This window comes from Canis aureus, chromosome 3, assembly GCF_053574225.1.
Source record: "Canis aureus isolate CA01 chromosome 3, VMU_Caureus_v.1.0, whole genome shotgun sequence".
NCBI classification, from domain to species: Eukaryota; Metazoa; Chordata; class Mammalia; order Carnivora; family Canidae; genus Canis; species Canis aureus.
In genome coordinates this window covers 6,520,008-6,536,242 of record NC_135613.1, presented here as the reverse complement: position 1 = coordinate 6,536,242, position 16,235 = coordinate 6,520,008, and the positions used below count along the sequence as shown (strand labels likewise).

The 16,235-nt window shown below is 52.8% G+C and overlaps 1 protein-coding gene across 2 annotated transcripts; it reads right to left on the bottom strand.

The window, feature by feature from the left end:
• Positions 1-705: 705 nt before the first annotated feature.
• On the bottom strand, positions 706-9,906 carry CA7 (carbonic anhydrase 7). 2 transcript variants are annotated; one of them, XM_077886107.1, is made up of 7 exons: positions 9,750-9,906; positions 7,090-7,287; positions 3,872-3,990; positions 2,954-3,049; positions 2,791-2,853; positions 2,109-2,264; positions 706-1,477 (listed from the first exon to the last, which is right to left on the bottom strand). In XM_077886107.1, exons 1-7 carry the CDS (start codon positions 9,787-9,789, stop codon positions 1,355-1,357), a joined length of 795 nt encoding a protein of 264 aa, XP_077742233.1. In that variant the 5' UTR covers positions 9,790-9,906; the 3' UTR covers positions 706-1,354. The 2 variants fall into 2 exon arrangements, with proteins under 2 accessions (XP_077742233.1, XP_077742241.1); XM_077886115.1 differs by lacking the exon at positions 2,791-2,853.
• Between the last annotated feature and the right edge of the window lie 6,329 nt (positions 9,907-16,235).

The window sequence follows — 16,235 nt, the reverse complement described above, 5'->3', positions numbered from 1 at the left end:
ACTCCAAAGCAGCGCAACCCTCTACATCCCTCCTGGCTAAGACCCCAACATCCCACCGATTCCTAGCACTCCCCACCTCTGGGGCCCTGTCAGCTCCTGCCCGGGCGCCCTAATCCATGTGGAGGCCTTACCCTTGGACCCCTCTCCCTCACTGACAGCCAAACCCTGTCTTTGGGCTCTGCCTCTCCTAAACTCTCGTCCAGCCCCCCTGCTCCTCACCTCTTCCATCCTGTACCTTTTTTCCTGGCCACTGGCCACCACCTCCTCCCTGCTGTCACTCCTGCCTGTTCACCCACACTCCACAGGGATCTGCCCCCGTTGCACATCTGGCTTTGCCCCACCTCTACCCCAGATTCTGTAGGATTCCCATTCACCTTGGGAGGGTCCCAGCCTCTACCTCATGGCTCCAGCCCCCCTGGTCCTTTTCAGCTCCACGCTCTGGGCTTTAGGCTTGCACACCTTCCCTCCCCTTGGCTTCAAACTTGCTGGTCCCTTCTCTCTGCCTTGGAATGCTGGCTGGGATTTACTTTAATTCGCCAGACAAGGTAGCTCCCTCCCTTTTTGCTGCTCCCATGGCCTGGCCCTCTAGATAAGCCTCATCTGCTCAGTACCCATGTCCCTCCCCACATACTCTGCTTGACTTACCTCCGTCCATTCCCCCAATGCTAGAACAGTCCGTGACGTAGCACAGGCACTCAGTGGGTATTTGTTGCATGAATAGATGAGTTTATTAATCATTGCATGGATGGATTGTCATGTGGTGGCTTTGGTGGCTGGGTGGGGATGAGGGAAGATACTACATAAGCTGTAGCCAGTGTCTGCCCATGGCAGCAGATGGCTGGAGGGAAAAGGCCATGTCATCTCCAGCAGACTGGGTGCTGATTTTAATGGCCCGGCAGTGAGGTGCGTGCATGGCGGAGGCCCGCAGAAGAGGTAACGCCGAGAGGGCAGCTCTGCCCACCTCTAATTATTGCTTGAGTCTTTCTGGCAATGCCAGCCGCCTGCCCCAGAGAGCTCGGTCTCGTCCATCACAGTGTGAGCTTGGGGTGGGGCTGCTGCCACTGCCAGTGGGGAAGACGGGAGGAGGTTCCCAGGGGCCTTTGGGTCTTGGAGGGCAGAGGTAACCTCAGGCTTAGACCATGCTCAGCTCCTGTCCTTCCTGTCCCCGGCTGACGGGTATCCCCCGACTTGAGGGTCCCATCAAGAATCCTCCAGGTTGGCCAAGGAGCAAGCCAGCTGAAGGGGGGGTCCACAGCACCCCCCCAGGCAGGGAGCCTTGGATGGTTTGGTGTCTGCTGACGTGGAAGCCCTTGGGAAAATGGTGCTCTAGTGGCCGGCTGGGCAGACAGGCAGCTCAGGCCCGGAAAGAGGCCTTGACCACACGGCCTTTCAGTGGCTGCGGCGGCCGGAAGTTGTTCACCATGTGGATCCTCTCATCCTCCTCTGAGGTGAAAAGCAGACTCCGGAACTTCTCCATCTTGAGAAGGCAGAGGAGATACTCAGGGCACAACGCAGGTGCTGGGGTCCTCTCTGCTGTCAGACACACCATCTGGCCTATCTTGCCAACAGCTCTACCTCTTCCTCCTCTTGCTCCTAGGTCCTTTCCCACTCCTCCGCCCACTCGTTCTCTGACCCCAGCTACTGGCCCAATAAAGGGCCTCTGAAGCTGGTCCCTGCTCCGCCAGCTGCAGTTCCAATTCCATCTAGCTAAGACTTTTCAACAAATGCAGGATTCAGATTCTAACACAGTAGGGGTGGTCCCAGGCTCCAGGGATCTCCCCTCTCAGCCTGTGGTTAGATTCTAATGACTATCAAGAGAACTCTCAACTAAGAATCTAATGTTAAAAAAAAGGAGGAGGAGGAGGCACCTGGCTGGCTGAGTCGGTAGAGCATCCAACTCTTGATCTCAGGGTCATGAATTCAAGCCCCACATTGGGCATGGAGCCTACTTTTTGAAAAAAAGGAATCTAACTGTTTATCAGCAAAAGATGGGAGTCTTGATGGGAGGACCATAAGCTGTAGCTTGCTGGTTGGGAGAATCACACTCCCTGGGATGGGCCCTAAGTGCCATAACCTCCCATCCCATGTGGTGTTCTGGGAGGACTCACCTGCCTCTCAGAGATGCTGATAGGTTCCCGGAGCACGATCCAGGTGACGCTTTCACTCAGGGGAGGCGTGGTCAGGGAGCCAGGGTAGGTCCAGTAGTGCCGGCTGGCAGGCAGGAGGCACTTGGGGTTGAAGCAGCTGAACTGGGCCTTAGTTCCCTAGGGCAGGGCAGGCAAAGCCAGGATCAGCACAGACCTGCCACTAGGACCAGACCAGCATCCTCCCCACTCTTTCCTGTCAGCAGGATTTAGGCTTTTCCTTGGCCCACGGATGCAAATTGTGGGCATAGGTCTGTGATACCAGATGCCATCTCTCAGCTCGGACTGGGTCCTGTCTACCTGTTTGCCAGTATGTAAAACCATGGCTCCTACAGCTCTTTGGTGTCCGTGTTCTGTCTCTGCCATTTCGTTCGACTGACCTTAGCTGCCTGTAGGGTGGCCATTAACACAGGAAACATCTTATCAATCCTATATCCAACCGGGTTGTGTGCCAGGCACTCTGTGAGGCCACTGACTCTGATGAAGAGTCGTCATTTGCAGGGCACTGCAGCTGCTAACCTGCGCCCTTCACTCAGCGAGGGTTTGCTGTCAAACTGGAGCAGTGGATGGACCCACTCTACGCTCCAGTCTCTTCCTCCCTCCCACCAGGCTGCTCTGGGTCTGGGGCACAGACCCCTGATCTCACCTTAAACCGAACCATGTAGAGCGCATCTGTCAGACGGTTCATGCTGGGGTGCTCGTCCCCTGTCTGTCAGGGAAAGGGTAGTGTGAGCCCAGCACCCACCATGTTTGGAAGTAGGGGCAGTGCCAGGCTTCCTGCCCTCTCGGCCCCAGTTACCACCCCTTACCTCCAAGAAGATGCCGACCACAGCCAGGCCATCCGGTGCTGAGGCTGCCTCCCCAAAAGTGCTGTATTTCTTGGCGTTCCAATGAACAAGGTGTAGCTACAGAGGCAAGGCCAGTGCTTAGCGCCTCTAAGGAGCCATGAGAGCTCAGAGCCAGGCTTCCCTCACTCCCACTAGACTCCTGGCCCCTCTGCAAGAGGGGTAAGGTTGTTAAACCTCCCAGGCCTCTGGGGGAGCTCAGAGGAGTCTCCAGTGGAGCCCCCAGTGGCCACACATAGCATCCACACCACTCTGGGCTCAACCCTTCCCTGCGCCCCAGGTGACCCAAAGAGCAATCTGGCTCCGGCTCAGCCCTCAGTGAACTATGAAATAGATAACAGCCCTCCCTTTGTGTGACCCACCTTGGAGGAGGTGGTGCCTGCAGCTGAGTCCGGAGAATGACTCAGGTGGTTATCGGGTGGAACCCTTGGGAAAAGCACCCCAGGCAGACAAAATGGCACAGGCAAAAGCTTGGAGGTTTAAAAGAGCTAAGTGTGGACAGGAGATCCATCATGCTGGTCATATGGGGAGAGGTCAAGCAAAGAGGAGGCCAGGCAAAGCCACTTCATGCTTCATGCAGGGCCTTGAATGCCAGGCTCAGTCCTTAAAGGGTTGTTAGCCAGCATGTGGTGGGACTGGGCTTATCCTTCCGAAAACTCCTTCTGGACACAGAGACCCAGCTAACAGTGGGCAGAGTTCCGGTGGAAGATCTTGTGCTGCTGGGGCGGGGGGAAGGGGGTTGTTGGATGGTGGTGGTGGGAGGTGTGTTTCTCCCAAACCCCCTGGATGCTCCTTCTTACCCTTTCCAGAGCCCCACACCAGGTACCCTCACATCCCCGTCCTTCCCCAAATAGTAAAGCGATTCAGGTAGAGGGCCCTTACCTCGCTGGGGAATGACTTGCCATCTACTGTGTGCTCTGAGCCCACACTGTGCTTCTTGCCCCAGTGGAAATGGAGCTGCTTGAGCCGGTATGGCCCATCCAAGGGCCCCCCAGTTACCGCTGTGGGGAGAAGGCGGGTATGGAGTATTTGATGCGAGAGATTCCACATGGCCCAGCAGGTGGGTGTGCCAGGACCAAGCAAGTGTTCAGGAGGGGGATAAAGTTTTCATTTGGAAAATTCATTGGGTTAACTGGGCTTGGGTCAGTTCTCACTCAGTCCCCTGGGCCCTTAGCAGGGCCAAGGCAGGAATCCTGGCAGCCTGCAGGTGGCACAGGTAGTGACAGGGTTGGCCACCCTCCCCATTTTTGCATGGAAGCTGGGAACTTGTCTCCCAGGCCCCCATTACCACTAACAAGAAGCCTCTCCTGTCTGGTTCCTTGGCCCAGGGCTAAACTGGAAGGATTCTTTTGTTTAGTCCTTCTAGAAGCCTTATAGAAGTCATAAGGGACAGGATCTACTGTTATCTCTATTTTACAATGGAGGAAAATGAGGCACAGAGAGGGCAAGGCATTTGGCCAAGGTCACACAGCAAGACACTGAACTAGGATTTAAGCCTGTATCTCCTTCCTCAGTCTGGAACCCAAGCCCCTACTCACCAGGTCACACTGTCTTCCTAGAACCTTGAGCCTTCTCCGGACCTGGTGTTGTCCAGGGAACAGCTCCTAAGGGCCCACACCTGAGATGTGGCCATCTCCCATGGCCTCTTTGGAGATCTCTCCTTGTGCTAGTTTCGTGACTTTGTCACCCTGACACCCACTGAGCTGGGGCCATGCACAGGGCCTCCTGGGACTGATTGAATTTCTAGCTGAAAGGGATATGGCAATGGAGGGAGCCCCAGTGAGACCTGAATGTGAGCCCCTGGATCAGGTGACGGCCCTAGGCTCAGAGTTCCACTAGGCCCTTCCAGGATGGGTGACCTGGGCAGGGTCTTGCCCCTCGTGCATCCCATGAGGAAGAGGATAACCGAACAGTCCAAAGGCCCTTCCTTGCTACCTGGCCTTAACTGAGAAGCAGGGTCTGTCCACTGCATTGTTGGAGGGTTGACAAAGGGAGTCTGGAAGGGTGGCCAGGGCAGGGGCCCAATCAGGCTGTGCCATCCTGGAGAGGCAGGCTGAGCTCCCTGATACGATCTGTGGGGGCCCACCCCTCTAAGCATGCTGCACCTGGGATGCTGCAGTGTGGTCTCTCAGGGAGTAAACTCCCACCTAACCCCTTGAGCTTGGCTTCTGTAGCCCTCTCCCTCTGTCCTGACCACAGAATATACTACCATTCACTGTGCACTCCACATGTATTCAGCACTCTGCTAGCATCAACCCCCAATGTGTCCTTGAGTAGAACCATTGGACAGATGTATGGCTGAAGCTCAGAAAAGCGGGTGTCCTGCCCAAAGTCCCAGGCTGGTGAGCGGCAGAGCCCCAACTGTCTCACTTCCAAGCCTACTCTCTTTTTGCTGACTTGCTGACCCCTCAAACCTGGGTATTCTGGTAGAAGAGGGAGCCCCAGCCAGACCTCAAAGTAAACCACTGGATCGGTGATCCAGAGGCATGCCTCTTTGGGCTGCCTCCCCACTTCCCAATGACAATGGCCTTCACTAAGCTACTGAATTGAACCCTCAGTGCCCTTTGAAGGCTATTAAAAGGTAGTCATATGAAAACTCCTTTATAGACAGTCATTTAGGGTCCTTAAGAGCTCCATGTACCTCCACCCCAAAAAAAGCTCTGGGTGAGAATTTTTATTAAAAATTCAGTATGGGGGATCCCTGGGTAGCTCAGCGGTTTGACGCCTGCCTTCGGCCTGGGGTGTGATCCTGGAGTCCCAGGATTGAGTCCCGCGTCGGGCTCCCCTCTGCCTGTGTCTCTGCCTCTCTCTCTCTCTCTCTCTCTGTGTCTATCATGAATGAATGACTGACTGAATGAATAAATAAATAAATAAATAAATAAATCTTTAAAAAAAATAAATAATACAAAATAAAAATTCAGTATGGGGGGCAGCCCAGGTGGCTCAGAGGTTTAGCGCCACCTTCAGCCCAGGGCCTGATCCTGGAGACCCGGGATGGAGTCCCACATTGAGCTCCTTGCATGGAGCCTGCTTCTCCCTCTGCCTGTGTCTCTGCTTCTCTCTCTCTGTTTCTCATGAATAAATAAATAAAATCTTTAAAAAAAAATTCAGTATGGGAAAATGTTGGCTGTCTTCTGAGGCTCTGCTGGATTTCTTGCCTTCTGCAACAAGAACTATAGCTGATCCTCTTTCCCTTTATTCCTAGCCTACCAGGGAACTCAGGGCTAAGGAACTAAGATCATTTTTCTCTGGCTTCCCTCTGCTTCTCTACATTTTGATTTTCTACTTGAAACTTAAATGCCCTTGTGTGCTTTCGGTGTGTGTGTATGGAGAGGTAGAGAGGAGCAGAGTACCAGTTACTTCCTTATACCAGAAACTCTAGCAGGTTCCCTCCTAGCCCTGCTTTACTCCCTCATAGGATTATTCATAAGGACAAAATCTCTTCACTGAGGAGCACTCCTGAGGCTTCTGTCTAGGAATTTATTTTGAAAGAACCTGGACTCTTAACGCAGGGTAAACAGATAGAGGTTCCTGTTGGCCTCTCTGTGGCCCAAACTGGTTGGAATCCTGAGGTTGTGGGTGTGTTGGAGAGAAGACCTTTGGAGAGTGACCAGGCCGATTTTGGTGTTCCCCAGCTCACTGAGTCTCTGCTTGCTCATCTTAGAGGTGGGTTCTTGAGAGGAATGAGAGAGTCACCCAGACCCTAGCAAGGGACCCCACACACAGAACACTTAGGTGCTCTTCTCTCTGCTGGGCTGGGCCAGATCACACCACACAGTAGGTCAGTGACAGGGCCTGGAGTAAAAACAAACCTGACCTAAAGCAGTAAATGAAAGAGAAGGAAGGGAATTTGCATTTCTTGAGCATCTGCTGTATGCCAGCACTACACACATCACTTCCATTTTTCATTTTTCCTTCCTATGACCCTAGAGAGGAAAAGAGGGTCTTATCACTCCCATTTTATGCGAAAGGAGACTGAGGCTCAGCACAAGGCTTCATAGTTGGTGAGAGGTGGAGCCTTCTTTCCCCACCACAGCATGCTGCCCTTCCTGAGCCTACCCCAGTGAGAGGAGAGCCAGCCTCTGGCAAGGACCACTTACCAGTTCGGTCATCGCTGTCATTGAAGTCCACCTGGACAGAGTGGCCATTGTTGGTGATGCTGAGGGATATACAGGCCTCATAGGAAAGCTCCAGTGGCTTCAGGCTGGGTGAGTACACAGCCTGGCTGGACACAATATTGATTGGTGACTGGCGGTCTCCTTGGGCAATGGGATACAGCTTGTGCCACTGTGAGGGGCCTGCAGGTGTGGAGAGGGAAGGGCTCAGGCTAGCTTGGATCTCTGTGCTGTAGGCAGAGGATGCCCATGGGGGATGGAGGTAACCCTTCAGATGTTAGCCCCTGCTGTGGAGCTGCAAAATGGCCTCACTAAAACTCTCCTCCCAGAGGTGACAGGAGGCCTAGAGAGCTAATTAATGGAATGGAGCACAGTATAGCCTCAAGCCCAGGGGCGGTGCTAGGCAGTGACTCCTCCCCAACTCCCAATACACGCTCACAGAGGGCCCCAGGCCTCTGAAGTCCCTGACCTGGCCCTACCAGGTATTTGGCCTCTTCCCACATCTTGAGCACATTGGTGTTGGTATTTATAATAATAATAAAAGATAAAGTCAACCTAGCTTTGGCTCTGTGACATTCACTTGCTCCTCACAATCACATTGTGAAGCAGAAACCACCATGATCCCTGTTTCACAGATGAACTGAGGGCCGTTCATGCATATGCATGTGCTCTCACGCACTCGCGCACTCATACACACACACAAACTTGGGTACGGGTATAAACATATAGCATGTGCATAGGCAGCCACAACTGCCCTCCCCAGGCACATGCCTACAGATCTATCGAGAATTTCATGTGCGCACACATAGATGCACAGTGACCTGAGTTCATCAGGCCCAGAGTGGCAGGGCCCAGTAAAAAACGTGTACAAACACACACACACAATCCTGACGACTACACCTGACACATGCACCATCACGCACAAACACTCCCTGTTGCAAACCCAGGTCTGCAATGAAAGACTATAGCAAAACACATGCTTGTGAAGCACATATACACACACACACCTGCGTGCACACCCACGAGCGCCCACCACCTGCCTCCCAGAGGCTCCATCTGCAGCCGAAAGGCTCGGCATCTCCCTGGGGAACATCCTGAGATACAACCTATTTTTAGAGCTATTGCCGGCTGGTGCTTCTCCCCGTTTTTGGCTTCTTAAGTTTTCCTGAGAAAACAGCAGCAGGTGCCGACAGAGCTGTGTCCCCAATGGATGACTCAGAATCGTGGCCCAGACCCACTGGGTTATTTTTGAAGTCCTGTGAGCATGCCGCATGCCGGCACCTCTATCCTCTGTCCCTCCCTCCCTCACTGCCCCTAGAATGAATGACCCGGGGCTGGCTGGGTGAGCGGCAGTGGCCTGAGGGTGGCGGCCATAGAGGATACTGTATGCTCAGAGCTGGTGGGCAGGACGAGCAGAGGATAGAGTCAGGGGACCGAGATTCTGGAGGAAGCACCCAGAAACTAGCTCAGAGCAGGTGCTGGAGGGAAGATGATCTCTGGGTTCTGTCAATCTGCCCCTTCTCTGCCTCTCTCTCCAACTCTGCTGATCTCTGTTGTCTTTTCCTCAACCTCTCCAGCTTTTTCATGCCCAGATCTGGGGGCAGGGGGTGTCTCCCCTCCAAAATATGCTCCTGTGTCCCTGTGTCCCAGAGGCAGCCAGACACATCACAGCAACTCCCTAGCTCCCTCTGGCCCACCGCAACCTCCTAACCCCCAGACTAGCACAGGAGCTCCACTCGCCCTCAGAGACTGACTACCTCTCCCCAGGAAAGGGGAGATGAGCGCTGTTCCTCTCACCAGCACTTCCCTGGTGGACTCTCCGCACGTCCACCTACCCTGCCTGGGATTTCCTTCTGGCTGCACGGACCTTGGTCCTCACTGTCCACCTGATGGAAAGCGGGAAGCCCTTACCGCACACCCCCACCCCGGCTTGGTAAAAAAAAAGCCCAAAAGGTAACTGACCTGCCCCAGACCCACACTGAAGCCACCTGGCTCTCTTCGCCCTTCCTCTGCATCCTAAGGAAACCAGGCAGGACCAGCGAGCTATTTTCCCAGTGAGACCAGGAGGCTGATGTGGGCTACGCGCTCCCACGCTTCCCACCAGGACGTGCTCAGACACCGTGCTCGATGGAGACACCCAGACACACGCGTGCTCCCCCGAACCCCTCCTCCCCTCACGTACCTGCTGACACCGGAGCTCCGGCGCTTCGGCGGGGAAACTCTCCCGGGGACCCCGCGCCCTTGTCCGGCGGAGCCCGGCTCCCGGGAGGTCCCCCCACACGCCGTGCGCGCTCCCCGCCCAGCCCCCCGCGCTCGGCGCCCCGCCCCGCGCGCCCCGCGCACCCCGCGCCCGCCGGGCCACCTCGCCCCCCGGACCGCCTCGCCCGGTGCCCGCCGCGGTGACCGCCGCGTCCGGGGCGGGCGAGCGCGGCCGGGGGGGCTGCGCGGAGGAGGCGGCAGGACGCGCGCTCGGCTGCCCGGCGGCCCGCGGGCCGAGTCGCAGCGCGGACTTTGGGCCAGCAGCCGGGCAGCCAGCGCTCGGGCCGGGCCAGCAGCCCGGCTTCTGGGGGCGGCCCGGGGGGAGGGGCTCGCGGCCCGGGAGAGCCCCCTGGCTCCAGGGTCGGGCCGCCGGGGTCTGCGCCTACCGTCGTTCTGGCCGTAGCCCCAGCCGTGGTGGCCGGTCATGCCGCTCCTGAACCGCAGCCCTGCACCTGCCTGCGCCGCTCAGTCCCGCTGGCTCCGGCTGCGGCTCCGGCCCCGCTCGCTGCCGCCGAGCAGCCTCTTAAAGCTGCGGCGCGCGGGAGGAGCAGTTCCCGGGGGACCCGCCCCCCAACCCCCGGCAGGGCGAAAGAGGCCGGCGGTGCCCCGCCCCCGCCCGCCCGCAGGCCAGTTGAACCCCAGAGTGGTGTCCAGATGGGGACTCAGGGGACCTAAAGCTTTCCCCTACTCCCCACCTCCCTTCCCCCGCCCGGCTGGACGACTCTCCCTCCTTTTCACGTGTACAGGCTCTGAACTGTACTGTGCAGAGGACTACCCTGGTTTCTCCACATCCCATCCCATCCCATTCCATCCCATCCCATCCCAGGGCTTGTGCCTGAGCCGCAAGTCCCGTTACCCGGTATCTGGACTCTGGGTTCTGAGTCCTCTGGGACTGGAGAGTCCCCTCTAAACTGCAAAGTGCATTGACCCTCAAGTGTTTAGAACTGGAGCCAGACACTGTGGCAGGTGCTGGGCCAACCTTTGGGTCCTTCCTTTCATCTAACTCTCTTAGCTACCCTGGACATTGAGTGGTACGGCCAAGAGCCCTCTTTCACAGAGAGAGGGGTGAAGCCTAGAGAGGTAAAACAATCTGTGCAGCATGCAAAGGATTAACGCCCAGTTGGTCTCACTCTGGACACTGTGCTCTTTACCACTTTTCTTTTGGAGCTGGGGGCAGGAGGCCTGCAGTTAGGCCTGGGGTCTAGGAGCCTAGGGTAGGAGAGGGGACAGGACTGGCCATCCAAACCCCTGGCCCCAAAGGGGGAATGGGGAGGAAGTAGCAGTGGGCATGAAGATAGATGGTCAAGAGCTGACTGCCTCACAGAAGCAAATCTGAGACCCTGACTCCCACCCTCTTCTTCTCCCCATGGCTCCTACTTCTCTCCAGGGCTCCTTGCCTGTCCTCCTACAGCCTGCTGGTTTGTCCTTCCTCTCCTTGCCTCTCCATGACCTTTGGCACACCTGCTGGGAGCTCAGGCCCTCCACCCTTTACTCAACCTCACTGCCTGCCTTGGCCCAACATTTTCCCACCTCGAGCCTTGGTCCTTTCTGTGCCCTCCTCACTGGGTGCGTCCTCTGTCTTCTACCCACTGGCATCAGACCGCCCAATCTGATTCATCTTAGGATGTGGCCTTGTGCCAAGGATAGGGCTTGTGTCTGTCTAGGCCTCAGCAGGCAGTTTGGGGAAGACAAATAGATGAGTGGATGGTAGGACAAACAAATGATCCCACCCATGGCCCTGTACTTGACAGGAGGTGAAGGGCCATTTGACCTTGACCAGAGGAGACTATTTCAGGACCTGCTCTTGGCTGATCTTCTAAAGGAATCTGCCATCTTATCTGGCTGACTCTCCTACATCTCTGCAATTATCTCAGTTCCCCTTTTCTAGGCTCTGAACCTCAGTTCCTCGAGTTAGAGTTGTGGAGATTAATTGACAACTGGTTGGCTAGGCCAAGATTGGTCAGTGACTTCCCAGCTCTGCCTAGATGCCCTTCTCTTACTCAGAAGCTGGAAGACTCCCTTACTGTCAGGTAGGGCAAGAAGAGACTTATGATAGAGATTCAGGGGATGGGGCCCCCAAGATCAGCATGTGACAGAGAATGCAACCTTGTCAAGGCTCCAGGTCTAAGCCAGAACTGGCAGCTGAAGACCTAGAAGACAAAGGCTTGGGGATCCCTGGGTGGCTCAACGGTTTGGGGCCTGCCTTTGGCCCAGGGCGCTGTCCTAGGGTCCCGGGATCAAGTCCTGGGTCGGGCTCCCGACATGGAGCCTGCTTCTCCCTCTGCCTATGTCTCTCTATCATGAATAAATAAATAAAATCTTTAAAAAGAACAACAACAACAACAAAAAACAAAGGCTTGCTCAGTCCTAGAGAAGGCAGCCATCCTTCTCCTGGAGGAGTGGTAACATTTCAGGGTCTGGGGAGGGGGCCCAAGTGTATCGACTTCATCGATCCACTTCTCCTTCAAATATTCCATATTTGTTTATAGTATTTAATACAAAAAGTCAGAATTATTCGTATCATTTTGCATCCAATTTCATCTGCACAGCAGCCCTACGCAGATTTTTGCCCCTTTTTTACAAATAAGGAAAGGAAGACTCAAAGAAGTTGAGTTAGGGAACACGGTGACAGAGCAAAGATAAAAATCCAGGGCTGCTGAGTCCCTTATTCTACATGTCTCAAAGCATGGAGAGGGGGAGGAAGTGGATTTTAAATTTGATTGTCATTTGCATATATGCAAGACTTTCTCTGGAAGGACATAAGAGAAGCTTGGGAGAGTGTTTGCCTCCAGGAAGGAGATTGGGAGACAGGAAGGGTGGGAGAGGATGCGGGGAATGAGGGTGAGAAGGACACTACTGCTTACTCTTTTGTACCCAGTGAAAGAAACTCTTACCTCTTTAACAACCAAAAACAAGTTGGTCTAATTCTTTCCTTCCTGCACTCCATCTTCAGCAATTTTCTCCAGGGCCTGGAGTGCTGGGCACTCAGGCAGGTGAGAGGAGCTGATGCACTCTGCCTGGTTCTGCCCATTTCAGGGGAAGCCCCCTTGCCCCAGCAGCCCATCTGGGTCAATTTGGGAAAACCGATATCCCCAATTCAGGCGCCGCCTGTCTCAATTATGTGCTGTCTCTGTAAATGAATTGATTTCACTGACCCAAAGTTTACTCTTTGGTCTCACTGGCATTAGTGGCTTTTGGATTTCACCCATTTATAAGGGAGGGGGACCACAGGAGGGGTAGGTGGGAGTGAGGGCTCTGATGAAGGGCTGGGGGAGGAGGGCAGGAACAGCTTACCATATCTCATTCATCAAGTGACCTTGAGCAGATCTCACTTCCTCTCCAGGGACAATGTCTTTGCTCTTCAAGGTGATGAGGGGATGGTCCCTGCCCTGCCCACCTCATGAAGACCCTGTGATTATTGGTTGAGACAACAGATGTCTAATGCTGTTCCAACAAATAGCATTATATGCACTAGATGTGACTCTGTCACTGTATGTGATACACAGGGTCCACAGGCCAGGCCAGAAGCTCTGTAGCCTAGAGACTCTAAACTCAAAATTACAGCTTGTTATATTTTTTAAAAAACATTTCCACTCCAAGTATGCATGTATGTGTGTACATACAGTGGGATGGACTAAACCCAGATGTGGCTCCCAGCATATGTGGAGTGGATGTGACTGACCTAGGGCAAATTACTTTACCTCTCTGAACTTGTCTTCTCATCTATAAAATGGGAATAGAGAGTCTAGAAGGCTAATAGGATGGTCAGGTAACATGATGTCTGTGAAACTCCTAGTGTCAAGGATGTACTCCTCAGATCCTAGAACCTCTATTCTTTCCCCTTTTCCTTAGTTTTGTTGGGCACATTTAGAACCCCAAACATTCCTTTTGCAATTATAATAGTGAAACCTATCCATTGCAGAAAACTTGGAAGAATCACAAAAACACAGAAAATAAATTAAAACTACTGGTCATATTTTTACCTAAGAATCAACAGTATTAACATTTCAGTGACCATCTGTCAGACTTTTTTAGATATGTATTAGTAGTACTGAAAAAACAATCAGAATCACATGTGTAGCTTTGTGACCAGTGGTTGGTTGGTTTGTTTGTTTTACCTAATGCCCTATGGTAAGCATTTCCTTGCTTGATCAGCCTCAGAGGGCCTGACACTTAATGATTCCACAGTACTCTAATGTATGGATTGTTTCTAGTTTTCACTATTGTAAATAGCACTACAGTGAACATTCTTATACATCTTTGTATGTGCGTGTGTATATGTCTGATGATTTTCTTGGGGCAAGTTGCTAAATGTGGAATCACCAAATCCAAAGATATACATATTGCCAGTAAGGCATTTGAAAATGAGAAAGTAAGGTGGAAGTAGTTTCCAAAGTTTATTCTTTCATTCGACTCGCATTTATTGAAGACTTAGTTTGCCACATTCTGGGCCAGGCATGTAAACATTATAGAGCCACACCTGCCTCAGGGGAGTGGTAAGGGAGAAAGACAAGAAATTGGCCAAAGAGCACCAGCATGAGAAGGGCTACGATAGGCAAGGGCAGGAAGGGAGAGATAGCGATGGAGGCCAGGGAGGGTGTACTGGGTCATGACTCACTCTTTCTGGCTGGTTTCCACATATTGTAAGCTCTTTCAGGGCAGAGGTAGCCCCAAACTGCCTGGGAGCCCAAGGATCCAGTCTCCCCCAACCAAGACCAACTTGAGTAGGTAAAATAATCGATCTGAGCTGGAGTCTATCTGGCCAGATCCCTTGGGGAGTTTGTTTCTTAATCCTTGTACCATCTTTTTAGTCGCTGTGAGGCTTTGGAATTTTACTCACCTCACCAAGTCTCTGCTCTCTGGTCTACGAAATGGGTGAGCAACAGTATCTAATGCATTGAGTGAGCACAAAATGACATGATGCATGGCAAGGATCTGCTTGGAAGATAGTAAGCGCTCAGTAAAAGGGGCACTATTGTACTTATGGGGCTGCTTTCCCACTTGTTTTGTGTGAGGGGTTGGGCTAGGTTAGTGGTTATATATTTTTTTAAGATTTTATTTATTTATTCATATGAGACACACAGAGAGAGAGAGAGAGAGGCAGAGACACAGGCAGAGGGAGAAGCAGGCTCCATAAAGGGAGCCTGATGTGGGACTCAATCCCGGGTCTCCAGGACCGGGCCCTGGGCTGAAGGCAGGTGCCAAACCGCTGAGCCATCCAGGGATCCCAAGGTCAGTGGTTATTAAACTCGAGTGTGCATCAGAATCACCTGGAGGGCTTATTAAAACCATTCCCTGGACCTCTCCCCCAGAGCTTCTGATTCAGCAGGTCTGGGAGGGGGCCTCAGAATTTGCATTTCTAACAAGTTCAGAGGTGATGATGATGCTATGCTGCTGGTCCAGGATCACACTTGAAAACTAATGGCTTAACTTAATGAGGTCATGGTTTCCTAATTTGATACCTAGTCTGATTCTCTGTCCTCCACAATGGGAAAAAGGCATCGATGGGCCCTCAGTTCTCAGGTGGCAAGGTTTCTGTCTAATCAACCTTCACAGATCCAGCAAAGGCACCTTTACACGCTATTATGGATTGACTTGGGTTCCCCCCAAAAGTCGCTGAAGTCCTAACCCCTAGCACCTGTGAATGCGCTATTACTTAGAAACAGGGTTTTTGCAGATGAGGTCAGGTTAAGATGAGGCCATTGGGGTGAGCCCTGATCCATTGTGACTGGTGTCCTCTTGAGAAGAGATCCAGACAGAGATTTGAGAGACTAACTACCATGTGATGATGGAAGCGGAGACTGAAATGTTGCAGCTGTAAGTCGAGCATTGCCAGCCAACTGCCAGAAGCTAGAAAGGCCAGGAGGGATTCTTCTCTTTAGGCTGCAGAGGTAACATATTGCCCACACTTTGATTTCAGACTTTGAGCTTTACTCTGAGACAATACAATTCTGTAGGTTTTTTTTTTTAATTTTTATTTTTTTATTTATGATAGTCACACACAGAGAGAGAGAGAGAGAGAGAGAGAGAGGCAGAGACACAGGCAGAGGGAGAAGCAGGCTCCATGCACCAGGAGCCCGAAGTGGGATTTGATCCCGGGTCTCCAGGATCGCGCCCTGGGCCAAAGGCAGGCGCCAAACCGCTGCGCCACCCAGGGATCCCTGTTTTTTTGTTTTTTTTTTTTTTTTAATAATTTTTTCCTCTTAAAGATTTTATTTTTAAGTAACCTCTACACCTGACATGGGGATTGAACTTACAACCTCAAGATCAAGAGTTTCATGCTCTACTGACTGAGACAGCCAGGTGTCCAGACATGTCTATACTTTTAAGCCACCCAGTTTGTGGTACTTTGTTACAGCAGTTCTAGGAAACTGATGCTGTGCTGTATCTTTCAGACTCCACCAACACAAACCTTTGTCAAATTCATCCATTTCTTCATAGGCATTATGACTTTCCCCCATCAAATTTGGGGACGTTTCCTTTCATGCAACCATGACTGCACAGAGCATGAGAAGTTAAGCAGTGAACTCTTACCTGTTGCCTTTTGACCTTCTCACATTCCCTGGGTGTATTTTATTATCCCTTATATTTTACCTGTCCCACTGGAGAAGGAAATGTGAGAGCAGAAACACATGACGTGCTGGGAGAGCCTCATGCCTCTGTTTCCCATCAGTTGTAATCCATGGATGCTGGGTAAGGGCTAGGGAAGTCATAAGAAGTTGTGCCCCACCCCGATCCTGGGGACAGCACCCAGGGAAATTGCATCCATCATCTCACTCCATCATTACTGTCTAACAGTCCCTCCTCCCATCCCCATCCCAGGGTGGGTTCAAGGCTGGGATCTGTACTCATTTTCACCTTATTTTAGGCAA

Excerpts from the sequence above, each read along its gene's own strand:
- CA7 (XM_077886107.1), bottom strand. The coding sequence starts at position 9,789 with ATGACCGGCCACCACGGCTGGGGCTACGGCCAGAACGACG. Across the intron at positions 7,288-9,749 it reads GGGCTACGGCCAGAACGACG|GCCCCTCACAGTGGCACAAG; the intron begins GTAGGCGCAGAC and ends CCACACCTGCAG. Across the intron at positions 3,050-3,871 it reads GCAAGTCATTCCCCAGCGAG|CTACACCTTGTTCATTGGAA; the intron begins GTAAGGGCCCTC and ends TTGCCTCTGTAG.